The sequence below is a fragment of the Oncorhynchus masou genome, chromosome 24 (genome assembly GCF_036934945.1).
Source record: "Oncorhynchus masou masou isolate Uvic2021 chromosome 24, UVic_Omas_1.1, whole genome shotgun sequence".
In the NCBI taxonomy this organism is placed as follows: domain Eukaryota; kingdom Metazoa; phylum Chordata; class Actinopteri; order Salmoniformes; family Salmonidae; genus Oncorhynchus; species Oncorhynchus masou.
Genome location: NC_088235.1, coordinates 96,337,332 through 96,358,234, shown reverse-complemented (window position 1 = coordinate 96,358,234; position 20,903 = coordinate 96,337,332). Strand labels below are relative to the sequence as shown.

At 43.5% G+C, this 20,903-nt stretch overlaps 1 protein-coding gene across 4 annotated transcripts; it reads right to left on the bottom strand.

Annotated features, from left to right (window-relative positions):
- Nucleotides 1-508: 508 nt before the first annotated feature.
- Nucleotides 509-20,617, bottom strand: LOC135513082 (lysine-specific demethylase 4A-like). 4 transcript variants are annotated; one of them, XM_064935771.1, is made up of 22 exons: nucleotides 20,500-20,617; nucleotides 19,325-19,497; nucleotides 18,947-19,122; nucleotides 18,488-18,602; nucleotides 18,186-18,379; nucleotides 17,821-17,870; nucleotides 17,335-17,438; nucleotides 17,070-17,207; nucleotides 16,599-16,837; nucleotides 15,423-15,586; nucleotides 13,237-14,165; nucleotides 12,967-13,063; nucleotides 12,445-12,626; nucleotides 8,948-9,173; nucleotides 8,017-8,093; nucleotides 6,103-6,158; nucleotides 5,799-5,907; nucleotides 4,306-4,494; nucleotides 3,815-3,985; nucleotides 3,471-3,590; nucleotides 3,255-3,347; nucleotides 509-3,013 (listed from the first exon to the last, which is right to left on the bottom strand). In XM_064935771.1, the coding sequence occupies exons 2-22, from the start codon at nucleotides 19,463-19,465 to the stop codon at nucleotides 2,873-2,875; spliced, it is 3,711 nt and encodes a 1,236-aa protein (XP_064791843.1). In that variant the 5' UTR covers nucleotides 19,466-19,497; nucleotides 20,500-20,617; the 3' UTR covers nucleotides 509-2,872. The 4 variants fall into 4 exon arrangements, 3 of the variants coding, with proteins under 3 accessions (XP_064791843.1, XP_064791844.1, XP_064791845.1); XM_064935772.1 differs by having other exon boundaries at nucleotides 2,964-3,049; XM_064935773.1 differs by lacking the exons at nucleotides 509-3,013; nucleotides 3,255-3,347; nucleotides 3,471-3,590; nucleotides 3,815-3,985; nucleotides 8,017-8,093 and having other exon boundaries at nucleotides 4,372-4,494.
- Between the last annotated feature and the right edge of the window lie 286 nt (nucleotides 20,618-20,903).

The window sequence follows — 20,903 nt, the reverse complement described above, 5'->3', positions numbered from 1 at the left end:
TTAAAAACTGTTTCAAGTGAGAATTAGGCAAGTCTGATACAAAGAATTATTGCCAACTTAACCCATATTTTATTTTTGCAAAAAAAAGTTCTGTGCAGTTCCAGTAGTTAGCTACACAGCTACATGGCAAAAAAAAGCTAACTACTGAAAACACTACCAAGATTTGAATTTAGTTGAACTACCACCAAGCTACTGTAAAATGTTTAATTATTAGTTGAACTACATGTAGTTCACTACTCCCCAACACTGAACTTCAAAGACAGCACCGTTTAGCTGACAATTGACTTGCTATGCAGTTAGATACTACTACTGTCATTGAGGTATGCAGTGGGGTCTTGTAAAGACTAAAAGTTATTACAGTACACTGTTACTACAACCTTCAGTCATTGTCATAAATACATGTCAAACATTGTTTAATCAGTCATAAGATCATGAACTGTTTAGCAGTCCTAAATATCATGAAAACATTTAAACATGAAACAAAGATCAACACCAATAAATGACAATATGCAAGCCAAAATGTTTTTACTGAAACAAAATTATCATCTTTACAAATTGCATGAATGGTAGTACATTTTTCACAGAAAGGAAAAAAGGTCACATGAACAGGCCAGGGATCAGTCCCAAATGGCACCCCATTCCCTATATAGTGCACTACTTTTGACCAGGTCCCTGGTCAAAGATAGAGCACAATATAGGGAATATGCTGCCATTTGGGTCACAAACAAGATCCCTTGCGTCAACGGCTTAGATCTTTAAATAAACAACTTATTATAATTACATCTCAGTGTCTTCCCGACTGTGAATGTAACGTGTATCATTATAAAACAAAGCAACAAAATAGGCTTTTTGATAGAAAACTTGTATTTCCCCCCCATGTATTAGAAGTCATAAGTATTTCCATACTGTTGAATGCTGATGATATAAACCCCTTGCTTAGTGGTACTTCTGTGAGCCTCTATAACTGCCCAACTCATACATTATATGTCTCTCACACTCAAGTAGGGTTGCAAAATTCAGAAAACTCTCAAAATTCCCAGAAATCCTACTTAAAAAGGACTTACGGATTTCCTGCTTATTTCATCCTGATTGCAGGGAAATTTCAACCAGGATTTCTGGAAAACCTGGGAAAGTTACCAGAATGTGGCATCCATATACTCAAGATAACAGCAGTTTAGAGGAATATAACAGACAATCTGAAGGCCACCTTATCTTTAATTAATAAGTGCATTATGGTTGATGATCATGGCCGAGTGGAGAAGCGTGGTGGGACACAATGCATAAGATCTTATAAAATGTACAATATTATTTTTAAAATTTTTTTTTTTTTTTTACAAAAATAGCAAATGGTAGCACACAACTATTAAACTGTCCTCTCAAAATGGGCTTGAATAAAAGTGCAACGCACAAATGTTCATTTAAAGAGTAAAGAACCAACTTGGATAAAAAGGGAGCACCCATAGCAATTCTGAATGGGTTATTTCCAATTCATCTATATAGCAAAAATAGAACATAGATCAGAATCAGTCCAGAACCTCTACACCATTGCAACTGACAAATTGTCTGCATTGCAGAGGTTACTTTCTTCAAGCACAGTATAATAAATACACTGGTAAAAAAACAACTCTAAAAATGGAAAAAGCAATATTCAATGCGTTCCTACAAAATACAATGTTTAGGAATGCAGTCAACAGTGTGACTCTGCTAAGAGGAGGTGGTATTAGTTACTAAAATGGCAATGCACCTCCTTAAAATCAAACATAGGTGCAAGTAGCACCCTGAAAAACGACATAGGAAAATAAATAGATGTACATAAAGGAACAACTGGCAACATTCAGTGAAATTGCAAGTCAGAATACACTGTAATCAGTGTTTATGAGGATGAGTGACAGCAACTTGTCTGCTTCACTCCCTTCAGGAAGTCATTCCCGCCACAGTTCTATTGAGTGGATTGTTACTATTATTATTAGAAAGCTACATCTTGTTTGGAAGCAAAATTCATGGTCCAATATCGCTTCCATTCAAGAGACGAGTTAAAGCTACTGGGCACTAGCAGGATGGCATAAAAGTTTCTTCCCGGCTTCTATAACCTATACCGAGTGGAGAAGGTGGCCTGTTCTTCAATCCTTGATCACAGTCAAAGAAAACATAAAAGTAATAACAATTGGTTCCGGTTTCCTGGACAGGTTAAGCGTAGCATAAAAAGCATATCCAATGAAAGGGCTTTTCAGTCCAAGACTAGGCCTAATCAGTGTCCGGGAAACTGGCGCATAATGCTGTAAAGGGATGAACGTAAGAAAAAAGAAAACAGTCCAAGACTAGGCCTAATCAGTGTCCGGGAAACTGGCGCATAATGCTGTAAAGGGATGAACGTAAGAAAAAAGAAAACAGTCCAAGACTAGGCCTAATCAGTGTCCGGGAAACTGGCGCATAATGCCTTAAAGGGATGAACGTAAGAAAAAAGAAAACAGTCCAAGACTAGGCCTAATCAGTGTCCGGGAAACTGGCGCATAATGCTGTAAAGGGATGAACGTAAGAAAAAAGAAAACAGTCCAAGACTAGGCCTAATCAGTGTCCGGGAAACTGGCGCATAATGCTGTAAAGGGATAAACGTAAGAAAAAAGAAAACAGTCCAAGACTAGGCCTAATCAGTGTCCGGGAAACTGGCGCATAATGCTGTAAAGGGATGAACGTAAGAAAAAAGAAAACAGTCCAAACTAGGGGTTGGAAAGTTATTTTCAGAAGTCCTTTAGTCAGAGCTACACTCACTCAGTCAGTGGATAAATTAAGGTAAAGTGAGAAGTCCAGATCAGGAATATCAGTGCTGGTGGTTTGTTGGAAGAGTAGGCTACTCCATGCTGTATTTGGCAGGCTACTCCATGATGGCTCTGTAGATCACAGGTTCAACGTAGTCCCCTCGGTACCGTGAGTTGATCACTCTCTGCCTCTTCGACTGCTGGATGGCCTCCTTGTCCTCAAAGATCCCATCGAAACGCATGTCTGACGCCTTGGACTGGAGATAGACCAGGGCAGGGCACACACAGGATTACTTTATTGTCCATTGCCACAGGAAGAAGACTCATTAACAAACATGCTGGAGAAAATGATTCAGTCAGTATGATTCAGTATACTCAGCAGTCCTTATTATAACAACATCAGAGTGAGAAAGTTAGGAGTTGATGATACAGAGTTAAGGTTAGCAACTTTGGAGTCAGTATATTGGATAGCTCACAGGTAGCTCTCAGTCTACTCACCAGTCTTGACTTGACTCTCTTAGGCAGCTCCTCATCCAGGGTATAAACATCATCTCTCTTGGCTGTTAGTTGTGACCCGTCTTCAAACTCCACCTACACCATCAATGCCAAAATAACTACATTTTATGTCTCTCAAAAAAGCAAACAATGGTTTCATCACAGACTTGTAATGTATTGCTATGAGTTTTTTTTTTGATTAGTATAGTGTTGTTGTACCTGGTACATTTGGATGATGTGAGCAGCCACAAACTTGGCCCCGTAGACCAGACCATCTGTCCAGCGGACCTGCACCATCTCCCCCTGTGGAGGGGGGCCTATCTGGGCACAGTCCCGGCCCTGGCAATAGAAAACAACCATCAGATACGATCCTACAAACTCACTATTTGGCAAGCACCAAAAAGCAATCACACAATTTTAACCAATGTGTGGTACATATTGTATAAGCAATCTATAAACTAATAATAAACAGCTTATGACCTACTTATAAACCCTGTCATGAATTACTGACCACAATTCGGCACCACACCCACTCTCACACACACAGACGTTTGTCTTCTTACCACGATGTCCTCGGGAAAGAGGTTATCACTGAAGGAGCCGTCATCAAAGTTGACCTCATAGAACGTCTCCTTGGACAGCTGCACCACGTCACACTGGTAGTAGCGGCCATTTTTGTGCTTACAGATCACCCTCCTTCCCACAGTGAGCTCATGCATGGCTGCTTTGTTACGCTGAGAGAGAAGAAATTAGTTATCCATCCGGATTAACATCAAATAACAACTCTATCAACCTCTTTGGACTGGAAGTACATGGGCATACTCGTGGGAGTTTTTCACTTTAAAATCTAAAACATAGTCATGTTTATATAGTACACTGTTGTGAGCACAGCCCTGAACATGTGGAATGCTTAGAAACTATAACATAAAGTATCATCAGAATGATGTAACCAAGTCCCATAACTGAGGCCTTTAGAGTCCCCACTGTCTGGTGTTTTGCTTCCCCTTTCTGAAACACAGTCCTAAATATAAAGTAAAGTACAACCAATGTATACCTCTGTCGGAATAGGGCCCTTGTGCCGACAGCAGGTGACGTAGACAACAAAAGGCCACTCGTCTGGCTGCATGAGGATCCCAGCGGCCTGGGCACAAGTAGGGTGGTAGGCCGTAGGACAGCGGCCATGGGAACACTGCACACAGCACCCGGATGTCTTCTTCATCCGCTTCTTACAGTAGTAACATTTCTGCACAGCACAGAAAACAATAAGACCATGCTCAGAGAGACAGGAAAAGAGAGTCCCACAGGGAAAACTAGGCCTATACATCCTGTCAAACTGTATACAGTAGAGGCTGGGGGCAGCAGGGTAGCGTTGGACTTGTAACCGAAAGGTTGCAAGTTCAAGCCCCCGAGCTGACAAGGTACAAATCTGTCGTTCTGACCCTGAACAGGCAGTTAACCCACTGTTCCTAGGCCGTCATTGAAAATAAGAATTTGTTCTTAACTGACTTGCCTAGTAAAATAAAGGTAAAAAAATAAATAATCACAAACTCACCGGACATCCTCTAAATACCCTAGTCTCTAGTCTAACCTTGTAGTAGACGGCAAGCATAACTGCTGTCACATGCATAGAGGTGGATGTGCCAACCATGTCAGGTAAAACCAATAATATATTACTTTGGCATAATATGCTGAAGAGAGGATATTCAGCCACTCTCCTTTATTCAAAAGGTTCTTGGAAAAGGTTCTCCTCTATTCATGCACCTTGGTTGGAGAGCGAGGTAGTGACAGAGTCTTATCCCTTAGCACATAATTAATGTTGACATAAGGCTTGGGCAGTATCCAGATTGTCAAACCTTCATACCGACTTTGTGCCATCCCGGGATATTCGGTAATAGTGTCACTGAACACAAGGGGTGCTGTTTTTTATAATCCACAGCCCTTGTAATCCGAAGGTTACAAAGTACATGTAAAATCCCATTGAGAATGCTAACTAAATGCTAATCAGCGGATTGCGAAGATTTTAAACAGTCTCTGACAAACTATTTGCAGGACAGACATCCCAGCTCATACAGTTACACAAATAACTCAAAAATGCTGTTCACAGTTTGCTGCACAAAACACACATTAGACAGCAAGGCTCTTGATCCAGCAGGGGATTCTCAGTTGTTACAAAGCAAAGCTTGATTTTGGGAGAAGCTAACAACTTAGCTAGATTGCTAATTTAGTAGCTTGTTAGCAAACCCAATGCACAACCGCAGAGCATTTAGCTCATTTTAGACAGTTACCGTAATAATTATAAAATATCTAGCTGGCAAACATTTAGTTGTGAATTCCATAGTGAAACTATATCACCGGACGCGTGCTGCACAACAGTTAGGTGACTCACAAGGTTCTGGTCTCTCGTTGTTGTGTGCTTGTAAACAAACACCACGTGACGGGGGACTGCCAGTAAGCTTCATAATGAAAAATTATGTGACAGGTATTTCCAAATACGCTGGTATACTGTATACTGCCCAAGCCTATTGACATTTACATAGTCGAACTCACCAGTTTAAACCTCTGTAGAGGAATCCCACTCAGATCCACAGGGCTTCTCTCAGTGATGTTCACAAAGCGAGCCTCCAACACTGCTACTGCACACAGCACATGGACCCACCTACAACACAACATGTCAATACACAGACACCACACCATGAGTAGATTATAAACCTAGTAGATATATTTCAAAAGAACATCCAACTATGTGAACAAAAGAGTACATAAAGAGAAGAGCTCAGTAAATGTTCAGTGTGGGATTTAGACTAGCCCACTCCCTGATCTCTAAGGGGATCTGTCTGGCACAAAGACTTACTTGTTGTTGTTGGCTTTTTGCAAGGCACCCCCCCTCAGCAAACACAAACAGCAACTCTGCAAGAAGAGCAAACTGTCAACCACCATAATCCCAGTTAAGTAAACAAAGTACCAGTCAAAAGTTGACACACCAGACTTAACCAGCATGGCTACCATATCATTCTGCAGCGATATGCCATCCCATCTGGTTTGCGCTTAGTGGGACTATCATTTGTTTTTTTCAACAGAACAATGACCTAACACACCTCCATGCTGTGTAACAGCTATTTGACCAAGATGGAGAGTGATGGAGTGCTGCATCAGATCACCTGGCCTCCACAATCACCCAACCTCAACCCAATTGAGATGGTTTGGGATGAGTTGGACCGCAGAGTGAAGGAAAAGCAGCCAAGTGCTCAGCATATGTGGAAACTCCTTCAAGACAGTTGGAAAAGCATTCCAGGTGAATCTGGTTGAGAGAATGCCAAGAGTGTGCAAAGCTACTTTGAAGAATCTAAAATATATTTTGATTTGTTTGACACTTTTTTGGATACTACATGATTCCATGTGTTAATTCATAGTTTTGATGTCTTCACTATTATTCTACAACGTAGAAAATAGTAAAAATCAAGAAAAACCCAGGAGTAGGTGTGTCCAAACATTTGACTGGTACTGTACATACAACCAATGCCAAGGTGTGTCACCTGACGACCAGTACCAGTCAATCACTTATCATTAGATGAATACTGCAAATACTACTACCAGATCTAATGCCAGTTTAGAAAACTGCAAACACTACTGCCAGATCTAATGCCTGTTCAGAATACTGCAAACACTACTGCCAGATCTAATGCCAGTTTAAAATACTGCAAAAACTACTGCCAGATCTAATGCCAGTTTAGAATACTGCAAAAACTACTGCCAGATCTAATGCCAGTTTGTAATACTGCAAACACTACTGCCAGATCTAATGCCAGTTTAAAATACTGCAAAAACTACTGCCAGATCTAATGCCAGTTTAGAATACTGCAAAAACTACTGCCAGATCTAATGCCAGTTTGGAATACTGCAAACACTACTGCCAGATCTAATGCCAGTTTAGAATGCCAGATCTAATGCCAGTTTGGAATACTGCAAACACTACTGCCAGATCTAATGCCAGTTTAGAATACTGCAAACACTACTGCCAGATCTAATGCCAGTTTGGAATACTGCAAACACTACTGCCAGATCTAATGCCAGTTTAGAATACTGCAAACACTACTGCCAGATCTAATGCCAGTTTGGAATACTGCAAACACTACTGCCAGATCTAATGCCCCCCAAAAATAAACATGATTTAACTAGACAAGTCAGTTAAGAACACATTCTTATTTACAATGATGGCCTACTGGGGAACAGTGGGTTAACTGCCTTGTTCAGGGGCAGAACGACAGATTTTTACCTTGTCAGCTCAGCGATTCGATCCAGCAACCTTTCGGTTACTGGTCCAACGCTCTAACTACTAGGCTACCTGCCGTAGTCTAAACTCCAAAGTGCCGCAGCAGTCTAAGGCACTACTTCTCATGGCAAGAGTCGTCACTACAGTCCCTGGTTTGAATCCAGGCTGTATCACAACCGGACGTGATTGGGAGTCCCATAGGGTGGCGCATAATTGGCCCAGCGTTGTCCGGGTTTGGCCGGGTTTGGCCGTCATTGTGAATAAGAATTTGTTCTTAACTGACTTGCCTGTTAAATAAAACTGTATTTTTTTTTAAGATCTAATGACAGTTTAGACCACTGCCAGATCTAATGACAGTTTAGACTACTGCAGCGTTTGCAAACACTACTGCCAGTCAGTGCCAGCAACATATTCTTGGGTCAGGTGAGGTCAGACATAATGAACAGCCACTTGGAGGTGTTGTATTATGAGGTGATGTGTTGTTGAGACACTGACCTCAGTCATGGAATTGGCCTTACAGCGAGCACACTTCCAGTCCTTAGTCACACTCTCTGGATCCACACCATAACAGCCTGGAAACACACAACCAAACAAACACCATTACCTAAGTGGTTGAAACGTTGTCGCCAATGAACCAGAAGGGAGGATAGGTTGCAGTGTGCATACTCCTTTACTGACAGGCATTCACACATTCGCATGACTGATAGCGCATCTCAACCATGTTGTGGACAGAGATAATTAAATAACTTCTAGAGTTGAAAGTCTGCACTTAGGTCCTCAACTTTCTAAAAGTAGAGTACTGCTCTTACCTGGAATGATGGGGTTAACTAGAACCGCATTAGGCCAATGTTGTTTGATTTTGTAAATAAATCTGCAAAAACAATATCAACGTCCAAGACTTTTCCTAAATATTTATGTTTTACATTGTGATTTAAAAGTTCAGACAAATGGACAAACAAAAAAGTATTTATCTTTAAAAAAAAGAAGCTACTACGAACTTAAGGGGCCAAGGCAAATGTGCTGTAGGGCATTGGTACACACGCATCCCTATCCTTACCGAATGAATGTGGTAAATGGATGAATGGGCGATAGATACTGATAACTGTGCATGTGAATTCCCAATTGAATTTGAATTAACTGAATGAGGAGGGTGAAAGAGGATGATTACATTTAGAACAGCAGTGTAATGAAGCATTGTGTAGCTGTGTGTAGTTTACAATGGTTAGCCAAACCAAACAAATGGATGCACTGGTAGCATTGCATATTCTGCAGAATTTAGTTGAGCTGGAGTCGAATCGGATGCCTGGCAACATTGGATGCCTAAAAGGATGCCTGGCAACATTGTGTAGTGGGTAGTTATAGGCTGAAAGGCCCAGCTATTCTAGTGGTAAAAGGGGTGGCGTGCTGGGTAAGTAGTAGTACTGACTGGTGTGTACGCGGACGCTGCAGTGGGAGCAGCTGATGAGCAGGCTGGTGCCGTCTGGCTCCAGGTGAGGGGTGGTGGGGGCCGGAGGGGCAGGTTCCTTCTCCTCAGCGCCCTCCTCTGGCTCCGTGGTGGTGGTGAAACACATCTCAGGGATCAGAGGCTTGGTTCTCAGCCTGCCTCCAGGCAGCACCACTGGAGGGTCCGTACCGTCATCAGCACACTCAGCCTGGAAATGAAACAATCATATTTAGCAACTCTTGGGAGGACAATAGAAGTTCACGTCAGAAAATAACTCTCATTCAAATTCAAATGCTTTTCTGTGTTTGCCTTCATCAGCACACCCAGTCTAGCCATGGATTTGTATTTTTATTTAACCTTTATTTAACCAGGTAGGCTAGTTGAGAACAAGTTCTCATTTGCAACTGCGACCTGGCCAAGATAAAGCATAGCAGTGTGAACAGACAACACAGAGTTACACATGGAGTAAACAATAAACAAGTCAATAACACAGTAGAATAAGAAAAAAAGAGTCTATATACATTGTGTGCAAAAGGCATGAGGAGGTAGGCGAATAATTACAATTTTGCAGATTAACACTGGAGTGATAAATGATCAGATGGTCATGTACAGGTAGAGATATTGGTGCGCAAAAGAGCAGAAAAGTAAATAAATAAAAACAGTATGGGGATGAGGTAGGTAAAATTGGGTGGGCTATTTACCGATAAGACTATGTACAGCTGCAGCGATCGGTTAGCTGCTCAGATAGCAGATGTTTGAAGTTGGTGAGGGAGATAAATGTCTCCAACTTCAGTGATTTTTGCAATTCGTTCCAGTCACAGGCAGCAGAGAACTGGAACGAAAGGCGGCCAAATGAGGTGTTGGCTTTAGGGATGATCAGTGAGATACACCTGCTGGAGCGCGTGCTACGGGTGGGTGTTGCCATCGTGACCAGTGAACTGAGATAAGGCGGAGCTTTACCTAGCATGGACTTGTAGATGACCTGGAACCAGTGGGTCTGGCGACGAATATGTAGCGAGGGCCAGCCGACTAGAGCATACAAGTCGCAGTGGTTGGTGGTATAAGGTTGCTTTAGTGACAAAACGGATGGCACTGTGATAACCTGCATCAGTTTGCTGAGTAGAGTGTTGGAAGCTATTTTGTAGATGACGTCGCCGAAGTCGAGGATCGGTAGGATAGTCAGTTTTACTAGGGTAAGTTTGGAGGCGTGAGTGAAGGAGGCTTTGTTGCGGAATAGAAAGCCGACTCTAGATTTGATTTTCGATTGGAGATGTTTGATAAGAGTCTGGAAGGAGAGTTTACAGTCTCGCCAGACACCTAGGTACTTATAGATGTCCACATATTCAAGGTCGGAACCATCCAGGGTGGTGATACTAGTCAGGCATGCGGGTGCAGGCAGCGAACGGTTGAAAAGCATGCATTTGGTTTTACTAGCGTTTAAGAGCAGTTGGAGGCCACGGAAGGAGTGTTGTATGGCATTGAAGCTTGTTTGGAAGTTAGATAGCACAGTGTCCAAGGACGGGCCGGACGTATATAGAATGGTGTCGTCTGCGTAGAGGTGGATCAGGGAATCGCCCGCAGCAAGAGCAACATCATTGATATATACAGAGAAAAGAGTCGGCCCGAGAATTGAACCCTGTGGCACCCCCATAGAGACTGCCAGAGGACCGGACAGCATGCCCTCCGATTTGACACACTGCACTCTGTCTGCAAAGTAGTTGGTGAACCAGGCAAGGCAGTCATCAGAAAAACCAAGGCTACTGAGTCTGCCGATAAGAATAAGGTGATTGACAGAGTCGAAAGCCTTGGCAAGGTCGATGAAGACGGCTGCACAGTACTGTCTTTTATCGATGGCCGCTATGATATTGTTTAGTACCTGGAGCGTGGCTGAGGTGCACCCGTGACCGGCTCGGAAACCAGATTGCACAGCGGAGAAGGTACAGTGTGATTCGAGATGGTCAGTGACCTTTTTGGTGACTTGGCTTTCGAAGACCTTAGATAGGCAGGGCAGGATGGATATAGGTCTGTAACAGTTTTGGTCCAGGGCATCTCCCCCTTTGAAGAGGGGGATGACTGCGGCAGCTTTCCAATCCTTGGGGATCTCAGACGATATGAAAGAGAGGTTGAACAGGCTGGTAATAGGGGTTGCGACAATGGCGGCGGATAGTTTCAGAAATAGAGGGTCCAGATTGTCAAGCCCAGCCTATTTGTACGGGTCCAGGTTTTACAGCTCTTTCAGAACATCTGCTATCTGGATTTGGGTAAAGGAGAACCTGGAGAGGCTTGGGCGAGTAGCTGCGGGGGGAGCTGTTGGCCGAGGTTGGAGTAGCCAGGCGGAAGGCATGGCCAGCCGTTGAGAAATGCTTGTTGAAGTTTTCGATAATCATGGATTTATCGGTGGTGACCGTGTTGCCTAGCCTCAGTGCAGTGGGCAGTTGGTAGGAGGTGCTCTTGTTCTCCATGGACTTCACAGTGTCCCAGAACTTTTTGGAGTTGGAGCTACAGGATGCAAATTTCTGCCTGAAGAAGCTGGCCTTAGCTTTCCTGACTGACTACGTGTATTGGTTCCTGACTTCCCTGAACAGTTGCATATTGCGGGGACTATTCGATGCTATTGCAGTCCGCCACAGGATGTTTTTGTGCTGGTCGAGGGCAGTCAGGTCTGGAGTGAACCAAGGGCTATATCTGTTCTTAAAAGTTCTGCATTTTTTGAACGGAGCATGCTTATCTAAAATGGTGAGGAAGTTACTTTTAAAGAATGACCAGGCATCCTCAACTGACGGGTTGAGGTCAATGTCCTTCCAGGATACCCGGGCCAGGTCGATTAAAGGCCTGCTCACAGAAGTGTTTTAGGGAGCGTTTGACAGTGATGAGGGGTGGTCGTTTGACTGCGCCTCCGTAGCGGATACAGGCAATGATTGCTGAGATCCTGGTTGAAGACGGCGGAGGTGTATTTGGAGGGCCAGTTGGTCAGGATGACGTCTATGAGGGTGCCCTTGTTTACAGATTTAGGGTTGTATCTGGTGGGTTCCTTGATGATTTGTGTGAGATTGTGGGCATCTAGCTTAGATTGTAGGACTGCCGGGGTGTTGAGCATATCCCAGTTTAGGTCACCTAACAGAACAAACTCTGAAGCTAGATGGGGGGCGATCAATTCACAAATGGTGTCACAAATGGATAAAAGGAGGGACAAAGTAAAACAACTACTTAGACTGGGCAGACAAACCTGAAATAACTATCACTGTGCAGTATATCAGAAGTGAGAAGAGGAGCATTGGGGAACGTACTAAAACGTCTCCCGAGAAACAAGTAAAGAAAGGGGGAACTGAATCACGTAACAGGAGGTTCACTCTTAGAGAAACCCCTGCAGATTAATGACAGAGACTTTCAGAAGACAAACTTCCCAAATCCCCTGCTGAGTGTCTCCTCCTCTCCTCAGCCACTGGTGATCTCTCACACACAGTCCATTCCTCCCTCACCTGCTGGAATGCCTGGAAGAGTGAGCACACAGAGCAGTATGGGGCCTGGAGGCCCATGCAACGGTTGTACTCCTTCTCTTTCTTCAGGTTGGGGGGTCTGTTCTGCCACAGGTGGGCCAGGGGCTTGGCCCACGACTCTCCCTCTAGCCCATCCTCGTCTACTGGGGGCTGCTCTGGCAGCTCTTAAAACGACAGCAAAATTAAATGGATTTTAGCGTTAGCACATGCCATATCCCAAACAACTTACAGAACTGTCGATATTGACCGTTGCACATGAAGGAAATCAAATCCACCATGCTATTTGTTTTAATCCCCTGAGCCATTGGAACCAAACAGACAGTTATGAAAACACACACAGACAAACTACTATAATGCCATCAAGTATGCCAACATCATTGCTTCTATTCCATGGAGGAACATGCCTGACACTGCTTTTCTACAAGCCATCATATCCATTGCTTAGGAAAAGGAAGCCTAACTGGGGCTAACCTACATGAGTGAGGAAGTGATATTTTAACTCACCCTCGTCACTCATGTTGTCTTTAATCAGATGCTGGTGACAAGGCAACGTCCCCTGTTTTCTGGGCACAGCGCCATCATCCTCTCCATCTTCTGCCCTCTGGTGGAATAAAAGGGGTTAGGAACAGAATCATTAGCGCTGATTCATTGAACATGTACAGTACAGTATATCTGACCTCAGAACAAACATGATAAAGCAAATCCTACAGACAGAGGTTCAGTGGTGTGTGATGTTTGGACTCCACTCCTCTTCTCCATCTCTACTCCTCTCACCTTGCTGTCATCCAGTTCCTCTCCTTCACTATCACTACTATCGTTCCTCCTCTCCTCCTTGCCCTCCCTGGTCTCTCCCTCGCTGTAGTCTCCCTTGGCGTAGCTGTGGACGTGCAGCACGTCTGCAGGGCACAGGGTCCTCTGAAAGAGCTGGTGGACAGGGCTGGAGCTGCTGGCTGGGTGGGAAGGGCTGGAGCTGCTGGCTGGGTGGGAAGGGCTGGAGCTACTGGCTGGGTGGATAGGGCTGGAGCTGCTGGCTGGGTGGACAGGGCTGGAGCTGCTGGCCGGGTGGACAGGGCTGGAGCTGCTGGCCGGGTGGACAGGGCTGGAGCTGCTGGCCGGGTGGACAGGGCTGGAGCTGCTGGCCGGGTGGACAGGGCTGGAGCTGCTGGCCGGGTGGACAGGGCTGGAGCTGCTGGCCGGGTGGAAAGGGCTGGAGCTGCTGGCCGGGTGGGAAGGGCTGGAGCTGCTGGCCGGGTGGGAAGGGCTGGAGCTGCTGGCCGGGTGGGAAGGGCTGGAGCTGCTGGCTGGGTGGACAGGGCTGGAGCTGCTAGCTGGGTGGACAGGGCTGGAGCTGCTGGCTGGGTGGACAGGGCTGGAGCTGCTGGCTGGGTGGACAGGGCTGGAGCTGCTGGCTGGGTGGACAGGGCTGGAGCTGCTGGCTGGGTGGACAGGGCTGGAGCTGCTGGCTGGAGGCTTCACATCCTCACTGGGGCCGGCCTTCTCTGAGCTCTGGGGGGAGGGTTCTGGGGCCGCTGGTTGGGTTGACTGACTGTTAGTCTGTGGCTGAGACTTAATTGGAGTGGATTTAAGAGAGATTTTGGCTTTCATCTGAAGTGCTAGCTTTCGGCTGGCATTTGTGTTTCGGTTGGTCTTTGCGTTGAGTGGTGGCTTTGTTCGCTCTTTTTTAACATCCTCTGCCTTTAGCACTGAAATAAACAAACATGAAAAACTGGAGGCACTGTCTAAATCAGTGTTATTCAAAGCCGAGGAACAGAGGTGGGGTTAGCAAAAAGTATCTAATAAAAAACAAAAAAAGGAAGAGTACAAATTATTGTATGGGACAATATACAAACATTTTTGAGAAAGATGAGTTGAAAAATAACATTTACAGATTTGGGGTGGGGTCACGAGAAATTCCTGGGGGAAAAAGATAAGGGTCCCCAAAAACTGAATACCACTGGTCTAAATTATCTCCCTCATAAATGTGGATGGAAATGTGGTTTTTCATGCGGATGAAGTCATACCTTATACAGTTTCCAGGTGTGATGGAAATTGGAAGTGACAGTACACTTTTATTAATGCCGAAAGATAATTTGTTCGTTCGACATGGTGGGATCTTTTTGTGTCGGTCAAATAAATAATGTAAGAAATGTTGGTGGAAACACCTTTATGTGCAAATATTGATATAATAACCATCATATGGGGTGGCAGGGTAGCCTAGTAGTTAGAGCGTTGGACTAGCAGCCGAAAGGTTGCAAGTTCAAATCCCCGAGCTGACAAGGTACAAATCTGTCGTTCTGCCCCTGAACAGGCAGTTAACCCACTGTTCCTAGGCCGTCATTGAAAATAAGAATTTGTTCTTAACTGACTTGCCAAGTTAAATAAAGGTGTTAAAAAAATATGGAAGTAAACTTGTAGTCACGCGGTGATATGGTGTGTGGTCCTCCGACTACGACTCAGGAAACCATGCAGTTTATTAGGCTACAGATGAAATAAGTTATGATGAACTTCACAGGGTGGTAAAAGTGCTTATTCTGGTGACACAATTGATATGACTGCAGTTTGACAAATAATAGCCATAATAATCTCCTCATGTAGACTAGCATACCTCCACTATATATGTGAGCTGTTGGCTAGAGTACTGGTGCCAAGACCAGAGTAGACAACAGCTTGTGTGGCAAAACTATCAGTAGAATAGAAACACATCACACTTTTGATTTTTTTTTTCTGTACATACAAAAGTAAATTTAGTGTGCATCACATCATCATGCACAGACATTTATCAGCAAACAAGTCAATTTGGTAGAAATACCACTGGTGGGAAAATGGCACATATTTTCTTTGTGCAAATTTTGACCATCTGAATTCAAATCCGTCACCAGTTGGATGGAAACCTAGCTAACAGTCTAACAAGTCAATATGCAGTATTTTTTGGTGTCATAGTCAAAGATGCACTGAGGTACCTTTGTGTGCCAGACTGTGTCTCTTCTCCTCCTGGCCAAGCTTTGCTTTCTTCTGGTCCACCTCTCTCTCCTCCTCCTGCTCCTCTTCATCAACCTGCTCAGTGTCTCCATCCTCTGCTGCCTCCACATCCCCTCCGCGCTGGCGCTTTTCCCCAACCTTCGGGCTGCATTGGCACAGGACAGAGAGAGGAACTGTGAATATGTTTTATTTATTTTTTTAATTACAATAAGCCTCTTTTGAGAAATTTGCTCAAAGTGGAGACCGAAACCCAGTATGAATGAATGCTTTCATTTGATCATTAAAGGGGAAATCTGCAATAGAAAATACAACAAAACGGGCACCTCGCCACTTGATTTGGCAAACAGCTGAGGGATGGGGGTTAGAGAAATGTAACCACTCAAATCCAGACAGAGCTATGGATGCAAGAACTGACCATGCATGAGATCAAAATGATAGCTTAAACAATGTTGACCCTATACCCTATATTAGTAAGGTACGACAGTTGAACTAAGCTTGAGGCGTTTATAAGTTATATTCGTCAAGAACCGGAATATAGAATTAATTTAAAAGTTTTAAAAGATTGATGTTGTAATCACAAATTTAATATAGATATAAATATAGATATAAATATAAATATAGAGAGTACAAAATATAAGGAACACTTGCTCATTCAATGACAAACTGGCCAGGTAAAAATTATGATCCCTTATTGATTTTAAATCCACTTCTGTGTAGATGAAGGGGAGGAGACAGGTTAAAGAAGGATTTTTAAGCCTTGAGACTTGGATTGTGTACGTGTGATTTAGGTGCCATTGAACAGGATATGGTAGGTGCCAGGCGCACCGGTTTGAGCTTGTCAAGAACTGTAAAGTTGGTGGTTTTTCACACTCAACAGTATGTATTATTTCCTGTATGTATCAAGAATGGTCAACCACCCAAAGAACATCCAGCTAACTTGACACAACTGTGGGAAGCATTGAAGTCAACATGGGCCAGCATCCCTGTGGAATGCTTTTGACACCTTGTAGAGTCCATGCCCTGATGAATTGAGACTGTTCTCAGGGCAAAAAGGGGTGGAACACAATAATAGGAAGGTGTTTTTAATGTTTTGTACACTCAGTGTATATGAAGTTACACCAGCTAGAGACAATACTACACTACAGTAAAGCATGGACCTCTTCTCCTCCTGAGTGGTGGTGCATGGGGTATTCTCCTGGTCAGGGGCCTCGCTGCGGCTTGGACCCTCCTTCCCAGTCTCCCCTGTCTTCAGGAAGTCAGCAGCCTCTGGCGTGGGCTTAGAGTGGTCAATAGGAGTGTTGTCCTTCCCTGCCTTCCAGGCCTTGTAGCGGTCTGGTTGGAACTTCCTCACAAAGATCTCCATGGAGATCTTCACCATGTCCTTACGACACGAGCACTGGGGGAGGGAGGATAGGGATTGGTCATGAGTATATTTTATAATAAATGCCATTTGCCAATTTTATCCAAAGCAACTTAAGGTATGAGTGCATACATTTTAGTATGTGATCCCTGCGGGAATTGTACCCACGACCATACAAACTGAGTAACACAAGACCAATCACAGATCACACTAAATAAATGACTTGGTTTCATGCATACTATGTGTTAATTCATTTAGTTGTACATACCAGTGTGGCTATTTTGCCATAATCGATCCATCGCTGTGTGGCAAAGTTAGTGGATTCAGCACAGTTGAAGCCGTGGTTGAAACCAGCGTGGTAACCGAATGGGAAGGTCACTATGAACTGGCCTGCCTCCTGGGTTATCTAAGCACACAACAAACACATAGTCACAGGTTTGTGACAAACCCATAGGTTTGTATTTTGTTGCTGTATCCCAACTTTGTGATAGGTTGGGAAATTTGATAACATGTTGCCATTGAAGAGCGGTCACCTTTTCAAACGGTATGCCATATTTCTTCAGGATGGAGGGTGAGATAAGAGTCATCTTATGCCGCAGGAAAGCTTCACAGCTCTGAGCACTCCCAGGAAAGAACCCTGCATGAACAGGAATCAAAGACATTAGGAATTCTGCTGATCCCTGTCTGATAATGTGTTGATATGAAGAATATTGATAATCAATGAGCAGAGTTTCCCGTAGGATTTTTTTCAGCAGCATTGGAAGAGTTAGCGGTGGTGGGGTCTTCCAGGGGGATACATCTACATGTCTTTTTTTTTTAATGCGCAGGTGCTAAATGCAAATAGAGGAAACTTCGAAGAGGAATGAGGATCGATTAGAAAATTCCTTTCCACCATAGTGATGGACATGATCATTGTAATGGCTGGAATGGAATAAATGGAACGGTATCAAACACATGGAAACCACGTTTGACTCCATTCCATTTATTATATTCCAGCCTGCCTCCTCTGCTCCACTTACCTTTAGCAAGACGTTCCAATCTCTTCCCATGTTCAGGCGGAACTACATACCTGCAGAGAGACAAGAGTAATGATGTAAATGGTAGTCAAGATGCTGTGTTCGGGAAGTAAGTAAATCAAGTAAGGCTTGTCCTAGCCTGAGCAGCCCATAGGGTAGGAGCCAATCTCCTGTTTCTGTAGCATGAAACAGCTTGATGTACAAGTACACCTTTTGGACAAAACGCTACATACAATAACAACCCAATGACAGACACTCCATTTGTAAATCTGTAAAATAGACATGTGTTAATATCTCTTGGTATAACTTCACTGCACTGAACCGTGTGTTTTATTTTTTTATCAGTGCAAAATACATCAACAGTTTACCAGGACTTGGGCTCTCCAAAGTGCAGGTAGTTGATGCTGTAGAGATCCATATCTTCAGTGTGCCAGGCAAAGGTGCTTTTCCACATGCCAAAATACAGGTAAGGAGTGTTCACTCCCTTTATCTTGATCCCACTCTCCCTCTCCACAGTGTCTAGAATAGTGTTCAGATGACCAATGTTCCACTCTGTCACATCCTAGAGATTGAGCAGAAAAAATGTTGGTGAGGGTAAGCAGAGACATTGACATTTCAACAGTAGGTTGTTAGGGGAACTCGACAGTGGGTGATGATAGGAATAACTCACTGGGTCGTAGAGGGTTCCGTTGATATCGGCTCCATAGAGAGGCGGGTTGAAAGTCAGGTTCTTCCAGAACTTTCTCTCCAGCTCCTCAAAATCCACATAGCGGGGATTACAGAACCTACAATGACAGCGGATGATTAGATGTGACAATCAAAACAGTGATTTTAGAACTATAGCCAGTTACAACCATGTAACCATGTATACCTATGCTACAATCATTTCCATTTATTTGAAGAAGAGTGCATATGGAAAGTTGACAGCACAAACAGTCATTATGTTACCAAATTTGCATATGCACTGTTCTTCAAGTAAATGTGTTTTTGTAAAAATGTCAGTGGAAATGGTTAAAAGTAGTCCTTGTGCATAGAGCTGTATGGTTTGGCATACATTTTAAAGTGACAAATCTAAGTCTCATTATTACTCCGTTACCATGGGATTGCCCATAACAGTACGAGGGCTCACTTGTCTGTGTTGGCAGTCTTGCGGAACTCTCGGACAGTCATGGGTTTCTTCTGGATGTTGTACTGTGTGAAGAGACCTGACTGGCCAGTCACCACCTGCTGTATAGGAGCAGGGATCACCAGGTCATCTATGTCATCATAAGTATGTCTGGGCTTCCAGTCTTTCGGTGGAATAACCTGGAAAATACATATCAAACATAGGATTGAGTTAGTCTTTATACAGAGTGCATTTTTCTTAGAACAGGATAGACAGGCCTATAGATCTTTGGTTACACCTCGTCTGATGTTGGTTGGGCACCTTCTACTCTTCTCAAACAGGATGTAGATCAGGGGAATAAATGCTTATGATCTTCTGAAAAGTAGATGCAAAAACACACACCTTAGCCATTCCAGCTAGGTGTGCTCCCTGTGACTCCATGTAGGCGATGTAACGGCTGAAGTCCTTAAACTCTTCCTTGGTAGGGTGAAAGGTCATAATCCTGGAGCCAGGAGTCTGCTGGGACGCAGTGTCTGTCGCCATCCTCAAAGAAGAGTTGCTCTGATCTGCAAACACTGGACAAGAGAACACATTTGTTTTGATCAGATGTCTGTTTAATAATTTATCTAAAACATTGCATCACATAGAACATGTTGCAACTACTTATAATAGGCCTGTGTGTGGTGCAGTTGACAAATAACCCAAACAGATGTTTTAGAAAGGTTCAAAACTTGCCTAAATCGTTTTGGTACAGACGAACACCTGTCGCCCCCTATAGTTATTAAAGCACAAAGTTCATCCTACAAAGATAACTACTGTAAACACAACACAGCAAAAAACAGAACACTATATACATGTTTTTGTGGGATTGAGGGGCTATGGAATGTCGTCGTAATTACTTCAGACTATAGCTAGCTAATATCAACAGTTAGCTGGCAGCTGGATAAAATATCAACAAAAGTCAAATTCAATCGGACAGTTAGCCAACGTTGCTTCGCTTATTGATGTCCGGTAACCCAATCTAATTCTAAATATCCTCTGTGAGAGAGATAGCTAGCTAGCACCATTAGAAGCTATCTAACTTAGTTGTCGAACTTTTCGTAATAGATTACAACATAAAGTTAATAACATACTAATGCTACTCTAGCCAGCTAGCGCTAGGTTTTTGACAAGTTCCTGCCCACCTGCTGATTGTGATTGGACGACACTCTCGTTAAAGTTATTCCTAAATTTGTGATTGGTTGAATTCCAAGTCATTTAAGGACTGGGCCCAGTGTCAGTTAACTCCCGGAAAACATATAGCGTTAGCTTTTTAGCTATCAAGATGCCTGACAAACCTGACTGTATCATACCTCTATCTACTTTAGTTATTAATGTGTAGCAATGGTAAAGTAATAACGTACGATCATGTTATGCAAATATGTTAAAGACAACGGAACAGAGACACATTTGAGAAGCAAGTAGGCTACCTTGCTAATGTCAGTGTAGCTCGCTAACGTTAATTGCAAGAGCAACTCTTCCAGCAACATACGTTACTTAAAAGCACACAAGTTTTGATGTTTCAAATATTAACTTACAAAAGCCGACCAAGTAATGACTGAATGCTCGCTCCAAATCTTTAAAAGCAGAAGACGATTTGTTAAAAAATCACCGTGGTCAAGGAAGATAGACCTCCATTACGCCAGTGTCGTACGCATGCTCAATGTGTTTGTTTACAAGGATGAAGGAGGGCGTGTCCCACGCGCTACTGAGACTAATCAAAATGCAGTATTTTGCCATGACTCCGCCTTATTATACTACTCAGGCCCTAATATGCAAACTGTAGCCTTATTAATACATTAAGCTCATAAATCAAATGTTAAATTATCACTAGCCTTCCCCATCTCACTATCCCATTTCTCTTTACAAATACCACATTTTCTTCAGCACAAATGTCATACTTCAAAACGGTGAAAGTCATAGTGTATCATCTTTTGCAATA